At 37.1% G+C, this 14,617-nt stretch overlaps 1 protein-coding gene across 9 annotated transcripts in view; it reads left to right on the top strand.

Annotated features, from left to right (window-relative positions):
* The first annotated feature begins 219 nt into the window (after positions 1 to 219).
* Positions 220 to 14,617, top strand: part of SFSWAP (splicing factor, suppressor of white-apricot family) — a 49,706-nt gene continuing 35,308 nt past the window's right edge. For 6 of the 9 annotated variants that reach the window (XR_775280.1, XR_775281.1, XM_010581727.1 and 3 more), the window contains exons 1-7: positions 220 to 640; positions 3,119 to 3,288; positions 3,817 to 3,954; positions 7,144 to 7,229; positions 11,306 to 11,531; positions 11,991 to 12,106; positions 12,994 to 13,129. Coding sequence is in view for 7 of the 9 variants with exons in the window: in XM_010581727.1 (XP_010580029.1) it covers positions 381 to 640; positions 3,119 to 3,288; positions 3,817 to 3,954; positions 7,144 to 7,229; positions 11,306 to 11,531; positions 11,991 to 12,106; positions 12,994 to 13,129 (1,132 nt within the window). In the remaining 2 variants the exon portion in view is untranslated. Of the gene's footprint in view, positions 3,289 to 3,816; positions 3,955 to 7,143; positions 7,230 to 11,305; positions 11,532 to 11,990; positions 12,107 to 12,993; positions 13,130 to 14,617 lie in introns of all 9 variants that reach the window. The other 3 variants (XM_010581730.1, XM_010581731.1, XM_010581729.1) reach the window with 3 other exon arrangements.

The raw sequence follows: 14,617 nt of genomic DNA, 5'->3' as shown, positions 1-14,617 counted from the left end.
CGCCGCTCCTCCCTCCCCCCCTCCCGCTTGGTTCCGCACTTTCGTCACGCCCGCGGCGTCACAGTTCCCGCCTGGCAACCGGCCGTTGTCGCCAGACGCCGCGCCGCGCCGCCGGCGGCGCCCGGCCTCCCCTCGCCGCGTTTGCCTTCGGTTTCCCGCTGGGGCTGCCAAAACCCGCCGCGAATCTGCCTGCTGCCGGAAGCCAGCCTAGGCTCTGCTCTGCCAGCGGAAGCGGAAGAGGCGCCATTTTGTTTCGGGTGATGGCGACTGTGGTGCTCTGGAGCTGGGGAGTTTAGTGCGGGCCCGGCCTTCTGGGGGACTCGCTTCTCGGACAGTCGTTGTTACTGCGAGTTTCCTCCTCCTCGCTGCATCCCCTGGTGATGTACGGAGGGGTCGGAGGTTCTCGACGGACTGCAGAAGAAGCAGGCCCGCCGCCCCTAATGTTGTTGTCAGGCGGGGGAGCGGTCCCCGGGCCCCCCGGAGGAGGTGGAGGAGGAGGTGGAGGTGGGAATAGCCGTGTGGAGCTGCTGGTGTTCGGCTATGCCTGCAAGCTGTTTCGAGATGATGAGAAGGCTCAGTACCAGGAGCAGGGGCGACACCTTATTCCTTGGATGGGAGACCCCAAGATCATGATCGATAGGTCGGTGTAACACAACCCCCAGACTCTGCTGCGAGATCTCCTGTTATAGCCTCTTTCTGTTCCTCCCCTTATGCTGTGGGCAAGTGAGGGCGGGGGATGAACAAAAGGGCTCACTCTGGCAGACGTGTGGGGATCTTCTTCACTGGCAGAGTTGGAGGGCAGCTCGTCCTGGTAGAGTGCTTCGAGTGCTGCTTTTGTAACGCTGCAGGGCCGCCCCCCCGCCCCCACCGGCAGCGGGAACTTGGGGTTCCCCGCTCTGGCAGTGTTGGGAGGTCCCCCTCCTTCTGACAGGCAGTGTGCGTTGGCTCTTTCTGCTCCACTTGTTAAGGTAGGGTTTACAGGGTGGAGTGGAGAGTGGGAGCGATCTGTTCCTTTTCAATGCAAACCACAAACATCATCTTTTCTCACTTGGAAACCAAGAGAGCCTTATTGCATTATTAGACACTTTATATGTTCTCTAAGCGAGAAGGGTGCAGTGTGAGGGGTGGAAAGGTATTTATCCACGTTAGGGGAAATGGGGCTTTCTTATTTCTTGTACATAATCTGGCTGCAGGCTTTTGGTGGGATGCCCCAAAAGCAATTCTTGGCCTAATTACTTTTTCCTTTGCCGTGATTCGCTGTATTAGGCAGAATGGCTTTGATTTTGGGTGCTTGCTTTTCAAATTTTATGGCAGAGGTGGCTTTTTTTGGTTGTTTTGCAGTAGGTACAGGTTCATGGCCAGAGAGAGTAACAGAAACTGTTTTAATGTTTCTTCTGGTCTCTAAGTTGTTTCAGCAGCACAGGGTGGGATTTAGAAATAAATTTCATTCAGAATGAATTTTTTTAATATTTTCATGGAGAGAGGGAAAGTGGGAGGTCAGGTTGGGTATATTTGAGTGGAGCACTAAAAGTACAGTTTAAGAGTTGTGGCTGACCTGAAAACCTCAGTGGGAAAGATGGAAAGATTTTGGTTTGAGAAGGATCACATGACATACTATAGATATTTGTTCCCTCAATTTCATCATTGCTTTGGTGCTATACATGATTTTTTTTGTTTTGATTTAACAATTGTATTTGGCTTGGAAAAATATCAGTAAGGGAAGGTCTTTCCATTTCCTTCTGTAAGACTGGAGAAAAAAGAAATGCCCTTGCACTGTTTTGGGGTTTATGCCATTAATGATTTTTATGATTGAAATTAAGTTGTTAAATTAGAATAAACACGAAGACACAAAAAACCAACCATAGATGTTTGTAGCTACGTTTAATTTCTTTCTTACTTGAGAATAGAAGTGTTACGATGCACACTTCTAACCCAGATCACTTTTGTGACAGATTTCATTAGTAGGTAGAGGCCATTTTTGTGGTCCTGTGCAACAGTAACCCAATTTACAGGCGTTACAGAAATTGTTGGGAGCAAAAACTAAGTATGTGCATGTATGTACATACAATACCGAAAAATCTAAATAACATACATTTGTAAGTTAAGGTAGCTTGCAATTACTAATCTTATAAACTCCTTTGGAAGCTTAGATTCTTTTTATCTCCAGCAGCAGGAAGTCTTCATTTTCACCATTTTGAGAAAAGCACATTGCTATGAGAAGACACGGGTTGAAGTTTGCCTGTGGACAGAGCTTGATTAACCAGACCTACGTGTTTCATTAACTTTTTGCTATAAGAATATTTACTTTCTTTGTTTTTGGTCTAGCAAGTTGGCACAAGTCAAGAGTTGTGTGTGGGAAGACACCTCAGCGGAGTCGAGTTTACTGTCACTTTACTTTTCAATCAGTTTCTCTTACTGATGCCTAAACATTATCCCAATGCAGTGCTTTTCCTGCAAATAAAATTATTTCTGCTTAGAAGGGAACTGTACGTCATTGATCTTTGCCGTTTTTACGGTGAACCTCCTTAAATTGCATGTATATGTTACTGTTCCTATGTATGTGTGTCTCTCTATCACATAACCCAGAACTTATTTCCTCAGCCAAATGGCTAGGGGCCGAGCCTAGCCATGATTTTACCTCCAATGGACGCAAGTTTCTATGGTGAAGATATCTCCTGAGAGTTCGGGACTAGCAGAAAGAAGCGAGGAAATTTCGACCGTTTGGTTCTTACGGATAGGTATTTATGTATTCGGGTTTGTGTGAATGTAAGCTATTTGACTTTCCAGAAAAACGTATTTTGCAAGTGACATTGATTGGTTGGTTGAAGCACGTACGGTAAGAGCTGTTAAGGAAATGGATCCCACTTAAACTATTAAAGGATACCTTTGCCTTTAATTGTAATAATTTATTAGTTTCTTTGAGAGGAATTTAGACTATTAAACAAATTTTCGATAGTTGGTGACAAATGATTAGCAAAATTAAACGTAACTTCTAAAAGGAAATATGCTTTAACGTATAAGTATTTTTTTTTTTTCATTTTTAATGGGTAAGTATTTAAGTAGTCGCATAAACCCAAGCCCTAAGTTTTTTGCATTGACCAGCTGTTTCATCTTGCAGGTATGATGGGCGTGGTCACCTACATGACCTTTCTGAATATGATGCTGAGTATTCCACGTGGAACAGAGATTATCAGTTGTCTGAAGAGGAAGCTAGAATAGAAGCCCTCTGTGATGAAGAGAGGTATTTAGCCTTGCATACGGACTTGCTTGAGGAGGAGGCGAGGCAAGGTATTGCTCAAGGAAACTTCCTGAGTTTAGCACACGTTTAAATAAATAATTATGAAATTAAATTTACTCCTAATTTTATACTCTCTTTTTCTGATGTTATCTTGACAGTACCCAGTGGATTCGAAAAACGGGAATCGTTTGCGTATGTGAGAGGACCTCAGGATAGTTTAAATATAGATCCACACAGAAATTGCCCAGATTCTGAGGGCAGACTGGGATTTCAGACCCCCAAAAAACCAAAATAAACACATTCTGCTACATTTTTAGTGTTGAATAAATGAAATTCTTTGCTTTTATATGCATAATTATATTAGAATGTTTTAACCCACAGCCTTTATCTCTTCAGGAAGAAATAAATGGTCAGCATATGTACATGCTGTGTTTTTCTGTTCAGTTTTTAATGAAAGCTAAAATGATTAGGTAAAAACTTCTCATTTAAAAACTAAATTAAGAAATACTACTTTTTTTTTTTAAAGAAATTAGCTTTTAAATATGTTCTAATAATTGCTAATTGCATTTTTGTTCAAGAGGAGGAATATAAAAGGCTGAGTGAAGCTTTGGCAGAGGATGGTACCTATAATGCAGTGGGATTCCGTTATGGCAGTGATTATTATGACCCTTCAGAACCCACTGAGGAGGAGGAGCATCAGCCTGCAAAACAAAGAGGTAAGGGGTAAAAATAGCAAGGGTTAATTGAGAGGAAGAACATAGAACCTCTGTGTCTCTCACTTGCAGTTGAAGGTTGAAAATGTGTGTTTCATTATAACACAAGTAAAAAATCTCAAAGCATTTTAGCAAAGTCTTTATGGAACTGCATTACTGAGTTTTTGCAGGCTTCACTCCTGATGTGCTTAAATGTTTTCCTTCTATGGCACAGTCAACACTACAGTAGTCAGGATAGGAAATCTGATTCTGCTGTCTTGCAGATTCTTATTCAGAAGAAACTAGTAATTCATCAGATGGCTGTCTGTTAACACTATGTTTCTTGGTCAAGAAGGAAGAGTTCATTACAAATATAGACAGAACAGTAATTAATGAGAATATATGGGTTTTAAGTTTAGATTTTGTTATCTTGATTATTATAAATGAGTCTGTCTTCAACATAGTGTGCCCCTCTCTATCTTAAAAAATGCAGAATTCAGGTTCTTGTGTTCCCATCTTTAATTATGATAACTTTGCATTTTTAACACGAAGTCTTAAGGAAGCTTTCAAGTGTTATTGAATTATGTTTAGTAAAGTTAGGATTATTTAATTAACAATTGGGTTGTTTAACTACATATTGGTGGGCTACCGTGGTATGAGGTGTGCTTTTTTTACCAAGGTCTGTGCTACAATGCAGGATCATTTTAGGTGCTAAAGCTTATTTAGTGTTTTTCGGGACATGGTTTAGTGTAGTGGGCATGGTGGTGTTGGGTTGATGGTTGAACTTGATAATCTTAAAGGTTTTTTCCAACCTAAAAGATTCTATGTTTTTTGCTGCTGTGTGTAACAGGTTGTTTCAGGGCAGTGTCCATGCTGCTTGCATTCTACCAAAGGTTTCTGCTGTACTCTTCAGTACTGATGGTGAATTGCGTTGTCTTTTCTGTGGTTTATTTCATTTGTTTTATTCCCACTTGTCTGCTAGATTCCATAACCAAATAGTTTCTAAGTTCTCTTTACATACAGTTTTTGAGTGTTTCTTGTCATAGGGGTGTTTTTCATGTTGTGTGGATCTGGGATAGGGATAAGCCTACTGAAAAGTTGGAGGTGATAGAGAAAAACATGTTTGTAGTTTGGTTCTCCTATCTTTCTCTACTGCATAAAGCTTAAAAGGGTGAATGATCTCTCTCTGTTGGTCGCTAAAAAGGGAATCTGCTGAACTTTATATGGTATGTGTATTGTACGAGGCCTTTATAAAACTGCATGAAAATGTGCCATAATGTTACAGAATCTACCTTTGATTAAGTGTATAAGGAATCAATAAAAAAATACAGTTTCATTTGGTAAGAGAGCTGTCGTGAGTTCAAGTTGTGTCTGGGTTGCTCCACTTTACTTTTCTTTCCTAGAATGATACCTAGAATAATGTATTTCAGCCTTAATGAAGTCATATTTTAGGAATAACGCTAAAATGTGATGACTTTGTCATTGGCAAAGAGAGATATAACTACCCAGTCTTCCAACAAGTTAATATTTAGTTAATTAATATTTGTTGCGTCATGGAAGCGTCATGCTAAGCTATTACAAAATCTTGCAGCGTAATGTGAGAATTCTCACTGCTGCTGCTGCTAAGTAGAGATCCTCACAGTGGGTCATTGGAACATTGTCTCAGTTGTGAGCTTTCTTACCAAACTCTTTATCTTCTAGAAAATTTTTAGTAATGATGGATAACAAAGGGGCATTTTCTAGTAACACTTGGTAGTACTGTGGAAAAAGTACTTGGGACAGAAGTGAGATAGAAACATCGGTATTATGTTTTGCTGTAGTTGAACTATACAGACTTATAATAGATTGCTATATGGTAACAATTTCCAATAACACAGGACTATAAATTCTTAACATTCATTTTTTATAAATCATAGTAGAGTAAAATCCAGTATTGGAAGATGCACATAACAGTAACGTGAATTACAGGATGGAGTTCACACTTCAAGTGTTAGCTGGAGCTGCTGCCAAAAGAAACAGTCCTATTCTGCTTTGTCTGCTGCTTCTTCCTCCTTTCCTTGATGCTAAAATTTCTGCGTGCCTTTGTGGAGTTAAAATATTTGAGTTCATGTAAAAAAAAAAAACCACCCGCCTGACAGCAAAGTAAAAGTTAACTCTCTTTCTTGCATTGGTAAGAGCTTGTATGCAGTAATTGCTATGACATCTCACGCATGATTAGGCTGTTCTACTGTCTGTGTCCATAGTTCCAATAGTCAGGTTTTCATGCAGTTTGTGCTAATTTATTAGGATAAAACTGGAATACGTTTTCTCTTAAAGCTAGTAGAATAGATAATACTAAAAGTTAACTTTAGATAGTAAACTTTCCACTTCAATTATAAAAATTTGTAAAGCAAAACGTTTTCAGAGGAACATTTCTGGTATACCAAATAACAGAATGTAATACAAATTGGCCTTTATAAAAGAATAACTATTTTAGATGAGTAGTTATGTGATGAATCCGCTAAATATTTGGATATGTTAAACGATATAAAAAGAACCATACCAACTTTAGACTGAACTCACAGGTGAATGGCAACACTTATTTTAATCAATTATTAAGGCAACTACCGGTTTATCTCTGTAGGTGATGGAAGTGGATTTAGCCTATTGCATTCCCGTACAACTTTCATTAGGGTTAGGAAGCTTACAAAACTTAGTTTTGATTGCATAGGCTGAAATGGTTGATTAACAGGGAACTGAATTCAGATAGACCAGATGTATGGGTCTTAACAGCTTTAAGGTATTGGATATCTGTAATATTTTAATCATTGTTAGGAAAGGATTCACTCAGTGCATTGCAAATGGTTCCTCTTAATTTGGAATGGGTTTTCTTGTAAAAACAACAAGTCATATTCATGAAAATGAATGTTTTCTGTTTGATTTGACACTTGTTTGTCTTCAGCGCTGTAGTCAGGGCTAAGGTTTATAGGGTTTTGCTCTTCCTAATACCTCTGTTAAGACATAATTTATGCAATCTTAAATAAACTACACATAACACCTGGGAGAGGAAACCTATTTAAATGTCTTCAATGCAAATGCTGGTTATAGTTTCATTTGATAAATTCCTTGATTGCACATCCTTTTAGATGTACTTTATTTCAATATTTTTTTGTTAACATTTGGGTACTTTGACATGTTTTGTCCTATAGTATTTTATTCTATCATTTCTTGTAGAAGCAGCTCAAACAGAAAATGTAGAAGAAAATGAAGAACCTTTTGTTGCCCCTCCGGGACTGAATGTACCTTCTGATGTGGAACTGGTATGTGTGTACATTTAACGCAACCTACATTTCTGTCAATTTTCAAGGAGTTTATGGTGCTTTACTGACTTTTTTTTCCATTAACTTTAGTGTGGTACATTTTAAATTATTCTAGAATAGTAGCTTAATTTCAAATGTTCTTTCTTGAGTTCTGTCATCTCTCTTGAATCTTTTTCACACTGAAATTATTGCAGTGCTTATGCTAAGTGCATTTACTATCACTTGTGATATTATTTTAAATAATGCAGAAAAAAGGCAGTTCTTGGAATGGATACTTACTGAGATGTCAAGGTTGGCATTCCAAATGTAAAGGACCATTAAACCAAAAGATTGCTTCTGTTCAAGATTGTTTTCTGGATTCTTTTTAATTGAGTCCCAATCTGAAGGGGGTAGGAAGTGATCAAATATAAAGGCTGTGTTTAAGACTAGCCTATTCAAGGAGAAAAGCAATAGTTTATTTCTAGCAAATTCTGAAATAACTTGAAAGTATTAGCATATAGAAGCTCTTTCCTTCATGTGGTGTTACCAGGATGTGCTACATAGTAAACTGTAAACTTAATTGCAACTCCTCTGTTTTTCCTGAAGGGAGCTGAAGGCTTGCCTACCTGAGTACAGTTGTAACCATGAGGATTTTCAATTTATTTCAAGTTTCATAAAGGATACTAGGAAGTCAGATAATATTCTTTCTCCTATACTGTGGTCATGACAGTGTTAATTTATATTTGGGCTACCTTCTCAACTTGATAAGCTCGGCCAGTAAAGATTCATAGCACTCTGTTAGAATAACTAACAGTGAACACAGGGTATTTGTGTAAGAATATTTCTCTACTTCATTAGCTTTTAATTGAAAATTTTTATTGTGTTCTGTTTTTTGTATGAAATAACAGCTATTTAACAAATCTAATATGCAACTTTACTTGTTCTAATTTTACTTCCTCTACTTTTCTTTACAATCTTATAATACATTTTGTTAGTGAAGTGCTTACAAACCTACTTCTGAGTTCAGGGGATATTTTTTATATGTTATTGCCTTTAAATTGTGACTTATACTTTAGTCTTAGAATAAGAAAGTTGAGTTGTCAGAGAGAAGCTGCTTATTTAGCATTTGGATACTGTTTCCAAAAACTAACTGCTGGTGAAAGATGTTTGCTGTTTTAGATATTTGCTTTGCTTGAATTTTGTTCTGAAGCTTAAGATGTATTTTACATGTAAGTTGCAGAATGCAGTGTGGGGCTTACTGAAGTAATTTCTCAGTCAGCTGTTGAACACCTAGTATATTCAAATGAACAGAAAGCGAATGTGGGCATATTTGGTTTTAATTTTTAAAAACCCCAAAATGTCTAGACAGCAACTCTGAAAACAATGTATATATTTGTCCTTGGATTGGGAATTGTGAGAATTGGTTTTTTGTAAGCCTTGAGTAGTTGTTGTTGTTTTTGTTGTTCTAGTCAAGTCATTCAGTTTTACCACTGAATATATTTATTCTGTATTTTTTAATTCAATTGCTGTGAAGGATAGAAGCCTGGTAAATTACTGGTGGGGTTTTACAGGCATGTTTAAAAAATACTTCTCACTCTACCCTGCTCCTGTTTTAAAAAAAGAGAGAGAGAAATACATCATAAATTCCATTGCCATTATGTTAATCCACAAGTGATTGGTAAAGGTGTATAGATACATAGCTGATTTGTGGAAATGAGAGTGGTGTTCTCAGTCTCCCCTGAGTTTACTGCTAATTAACATTCAAGTTAAAAGACATGGCACTTGTTGATGGTCATGGTGGGGGGAGAACACTTGTAAACCTTGAATCATTTTGGGGAGGAAACTGTAGTGCTTGGAAGTAACATAAAATTTGAGAATCAGCTAGCTGACTTGGAGACTTTGTTCACAATCTGCAAGGTGCAGTTCAATAAAGACAGATATAAAATAGTTCCTGTAATACAGAGCAATCCAAAGTGCAAAATGTTAAATGAAGTAGTTAGGCAGCACTACTGCAAAAAAATATCCAGAGGCTGTAGTAAGCTGTTGAATGTTGAGTGTGTGGCAAATCCAACTGCGGCAGTAATGTCATTCTGGAACTTAAAATAGAAGAGTTGTGTCAAGGATGCAGGAGGTCTTCCACTGCTGAAAACTGTTGATGTCAGGGTTATGGGCAAAGATGACTGTTCTTGACCATTGCATTTTAAGAAGTGCGTGACTGCTATGGAAGTGGGCCGTAAGAGGAAATTACCAGTTAAACTTATGAGGAAAGATTGAAAATTGCTTTGTTTTTTCCAGATGAGAATATTGAGGGGCAACATAATACTTAAAATTATTTTCCAGGCTTACTGAAGATTGGAGGATAGTTGCTTAACTTGCAGTAAGGGAAACTCACTCGTGAAAAACTTTTAATTACAATACTAATTAAAGAATGGAACAGAAGATCTTGTCTATATGATAGCACTTATGTCATTGGAGTATTTTTCAGAACGTTTTTTTCTCTACTCTGGCAAGTACTCTTACTTTCAGAAGTTTTAGCAGTTCTCAGTTTAGAAGTTTAGTGGTTTTATTAAATGTAATAGCAAACTATGATATCTGCATCTCTGCCATTGAATGTTTTTCACTTTGTAAAGTTTCTAAAGTTTTGTAGATCAATGGTGTTAGTAATCTTAGAAGTCAATTAAAAGTATATTAATATTCATAGTGCCTGTTTTCCTGTGCTTATAGTGGTATTAGTTTGAAATTCAAGACCAGATAGTAATTTCAGATGCAAATCAGCAAAGAAGCTCAAAAAAGATTGTAACTTTGTTTATGAATCTTTTGGCCTTAAGTGTATTTTGTATTTCTGCCTAAGAACTGCAGAAATAGAGAAACTTAATGTATGATTAAATAGTGAAAATGGCAATGCACAAACTGTTATCAGTTTGTTGAGAACTTCATTGCCTCTAGTTAAAATAATCTTTGGTAGTGTTTCAGAGGGACAAGTAAACTTGAAACTCATTGTTTTCCGTATTGAACATCTTGTTCTAGTAAAGAATCCAATCAGCTGAAAGTAATTTCTAAAAATGTGCTGTTTGATCACAGTCAGACTTTTTTCCCTAAACAGAGCACAGTCTCACGTGCTTCCAATCTTCTGAAAAAGATTTTGAGGTTTGCAACATACTTCTGTATCTAGACCAATAAAAATGCAAAGCTAAAACGAGTCATTAATGTGACACTTCAATCTTTATAGCACACAGAGTATGTGTTTCTACAGTTTATCGAGCACAAGACAAAGCAGAGCTATCTGAGTATGAAATTAAAGACAGTGAATGGTGAAGTTCATTCATTCTTGTTCTTTTCACTTCTTGGTTTTGATATGGCAGTGTTCCTTAGATGGGATTTCAGGAGTGAAAATGCCTGGATGCTGCTTAACTTTATTAATTTTCTTTTTTCTTTTATTGCTAAAGTGTTCAGTGACTCTTTATGGGAGTGTGACAGCACATAAGAATTGCAATTCTTATGTTGATCTTAAGATGCAACATGTTCCTTCCAAGGAAGTGCACAGTAACAAGTTAGGGATATATAGTTATAGTTAGGGAACAATATTTGCACATTCAGTGATAACAGAATAAAGGACAGCTGTTGGGAGGAAGACCATACATGTTGACCCTTCAGAGCACCTTGAGGTATTGTAAGGTAGGGCCACTCTAAGTTGGCACTGCTGTGTCAGGAAACACATCTGTCTCCTGTCTTGTGACAGGAGAAGTGTCTATATGGCTATGGAGTGTACTTGGCTTAAAATAACTTTCCTGCTAAATCAAACTCAACCAGGATTTGTTCCCCTCTTCAGTTTGGTGTGCAATGGCAAAAATAGTTGTGCTGATGGAAGGAGAGGATCTTGCAAAAGGAAATGAATGAGCAGCTAGGGAAGATTGGGACTGTTTTTTTTTTAGTGCTGATGCGCTTTCGCTAGTTGGAAGTGGTTATGAAACTGAGTTGCTAGAGAAAGCTGAGAACAGGGGCAGGGAACTACTGCTCTTTCTAATTCCCTCTGGAGTTCTAACACACTTTACAAGCTGCTTATGAAAATAAAAATATATGTTATTTTACTCCCACAGCCACCAACAGCAAAAATGCATGCGATTATAGAACGAACTGCAAACTTTGTCTGCAAGCAGGGAGCACAATTTGAGATTATGCTAAAAGCCAAGCAAGCACGCAACTCCCAGTTTGACTTCTTACGATTTGATCACTACCTCAATCCCTACTACAAATTCATTCAGAAGGCTATGAAAGAGGGACGATACGCTGCTCCTTCTGAAAATAAAGCGGACGAGAAAAAACGTAAGTTGTTGCCTGCCTGTCAAATGGATGGCTTCAGGATGTGAATCATTGAAACATCCACTGGTCTTTTTTGGTAAAATAGCCACATCTTTTTGGTGCACTGCAATGGTAGTGCTGTTATCCTGCAGCTGAGATTGATGAGATGATTCAAAATTTTGCTTAAATTGGAGAACATTTTTAAAAGAAAGGATGGTTTTGGGAAACTTTCACATACAAGAGCTGCTGTGATCTTGGAGCTTTTTGAAACACTTGTATAGCTTTAGTCCAATGCAAAGTTGGTCTGTGCACTTAGGTTTTAGTTTTATTGATGGCCAGCAATATCTTCTTGTATCTATGCTTTTCAGCAAATTTATGAAAACGGTAGTTTCTTAAGAATGCATGCTTGTCCTGTACCATCTTTCTTTCCCAATACAAATCCATAGGAAACCCAAATAAAATTCAGACATTGCTTTTATTTAGACTCGAGAGTCAAATCTGAGGAAGAAGATGATGATGACGATGATGATGATGGAAATTATCTGCACCCGAGTCTCTTTGCATCTAAAAAGTGCAGTAGACTTGAAGAGCTCATGAAGGTACTTGATCCTACTATAATTACTTTCTATCATGTAAAACATCTGATTCGTGGACATAAAAATTCTAATATGCAGGTGTTAAGATCTTCTGTTAACAAAGGTGGTTGGTTTTGGTTTTTTTTCCCCCTAGACTTTGTCTTAGTAATTTAAGTCTGTTTTGGTAAACTTTCAAATTACCTTTTCTCTAGTATGTAAATTGTTATTTTTCCATCTGGAAGGAATTATATTTCTATTTTTGATGCCCTCTGGTATTGAGGGCATCACTCAAGGATTTATCGTGCAGAACCTGTATTGAAGCTGAAAAGATTAAGATATTTAATGCCTTCTGTATATAAGCTGAGGGAATGTTTTCTTTTTAGATTTTAGTAGATAAAATGTTGACAGGAAGTAATAGTTTCAGCAAATAATATTTCAGCCGAATGTACTACTCATTAAATGTAAATTTTGCTGGGTGTTTTAGTTATTTTTATTTTCTGAGTTTGATCAGTGATAGAATAATAATAGGAATGACAGATGGTTGTACACACTTGAGGTTTTCAGAGGAATTGCAGTGGTGCTGACTGATATTTAGACAAGTCAGGTTCTGTGTCTTATCCCAGCCTTGGCAGTAAACGAGTAAGAGTAATACCCACTTTTTTTTAATGTCATGGATTTCTGTTCACATTAAATGTAAAGTGTTTTTTGTTTTGTTTTGTTTTCCCCTAATTTTCAAAAAAGAAGTTGATTCTGATGTGAGTGCTACAAAAACAGTAACTTCAGAGTTTGGACAATATTATTGATGTCTATTAACTTAGATAAATTTGCTTTCCAAATTAGATTGACACTATCATGCTTTGAATACATACTGTAAATTTTAATCTTTTTTTCTATTCTCAAAATTTTTTCAGCCTTTAAAGGTAGTAGACCCTGATCATCCACTTGCAGCACTGGTGCGTAAAGCGCAATCAGATAATAACTCGTCTACAGCACAGTCAACAGATGGGGCAGCTGTACAGACATCACAAGCAGAATATTCTTCTGATTGTAAGTGCATTGTGATTAGGCAGCTGGTGGTGTGTCTTGATGAATTGTATGTGGATGCTGGTGGGAAGAAAGTACATTAGCTTCATACCTGATAATTCGTAACTAGTACTTATTCTTTTTCAATCTCCTGAATATTTGAAAGGGCGTTCTTCCACTGAGTATCTGTGGAATTGTTAGCTGCTTAGGAAAAGCTGAAGTGGGGTGGAGGGAGTGGACAGGTGGGAGGCCAAGTCTCCAGTCTGTGAGTATGGTTAGCACAATACCCTTAATGATTTTTGATAACTTCCATCAATTTCTATTAATGAAGCCTAATGAATGCCTCACTGTTGAATATAAAACTGTCCTATAAAGTCATTCATGAGATTCCCATTAAAAAAAGCTTACTGTATTAAGCAAAATGCAGATGGTAAATCTACTTTGAGTGGTTTTGCTGAAGTGTCTAACACTAAGAAAAATCTGCAAAGGTAAAATCATGTAAATGGAAGGATCCCACTGAAGTGATAAAACCAGGTTTTAGTATAATACTCTGTTCTAAAGTTGGAAGTAGTTTTATGGTAAATAAATAAATCTTTTATTATACAGTCAATTCCTATAATTTTTCCTTTTACCTCTTATTCTGTGCACTGGTGCAATGTTATATGTAGAAAATAAAATTCAGGAATATGCAAGACTCAGAAATTGATCTTTTAAATTATATTTCTCATTACAATACCTGAGAGGGAGGACTAACTTTTAAGTTCCATAGCTACAGAGGGCATCCTTTAATAAAGGAGTAGATAATCCTATTTTATTTTTTTCTCAAAAGAATAACAAAAGCAATTATATATTTAAATAATAGACAAGTAATGTGGAAAACTGTATGCTCAAATGCTTTTTCTGACACTGAAATACTAAGACTTCCTCCTATTTCCAAATTATTATTAAATCTTTAATCTTAGATTTTTCTTGATAAATGTAAATACTCTTCTGTCTATAACCTCTTTTAAGAATAAACTTTGCTATGAAATTTTTAGCAACATTATCTTAACTTCTCTGGATGTGTCTGCTTTCCATTATCTTTGAAACTGCTTAATGCAGGCCTTGTAAAAAGCTCCTGCAAATTTTGCAAATTCTGATACACAAAAAGGTGAAGTCAAACTTAATTGGGTTTATGTGCCTCTAATTCTTTCCAAATTTCAGAATTCTGAAAGTCCTTGATCCTTAAATATAGAAATGAAACTTACCCTTTCATATATGGGACTTACCATTTGACACTACTGAGATACAAGAAAATTTATATTGCAGCCTTCACTACAGTAGGGTTTCATGATATTATAAATTTGTAGGTAATGAGTAGTATTAGTTCAGGGTGGTGGTGGTGGAGTTTTTTGGGTTTTTTAGTAAAGTTGTTGCAAGTAAGTATCACCATAATGATCTGAGTTGATTTTGATGCATTATAGGTTCAGGACCCCCCAAAGGATTACAGGTGTTGTCAGGGTGAAATATATG

The sequence above is a fragment of the Haliaeetus leucocephalus genome, unplaced genomic scaffold (assembly GCF_000737465.1).
Source record: "Haliaeetus leucocephalus isolate CR32 unplaced genomic scaffold, Haliaeetus_leucocephalus-4.0 Scaffold802, whole genome shotgun sequence".
Classification (NCBI taxonomy): domain Eukaryota; kingdom Metazoa; phylum Chordata; class Aves; order Accipitriformes; family Accipitridae; genus Haliaeetus; species Haliaeetus leucocephalus.
This window is presented reverse-complemented; position numbering and strand designations above follow the sequence as displayed.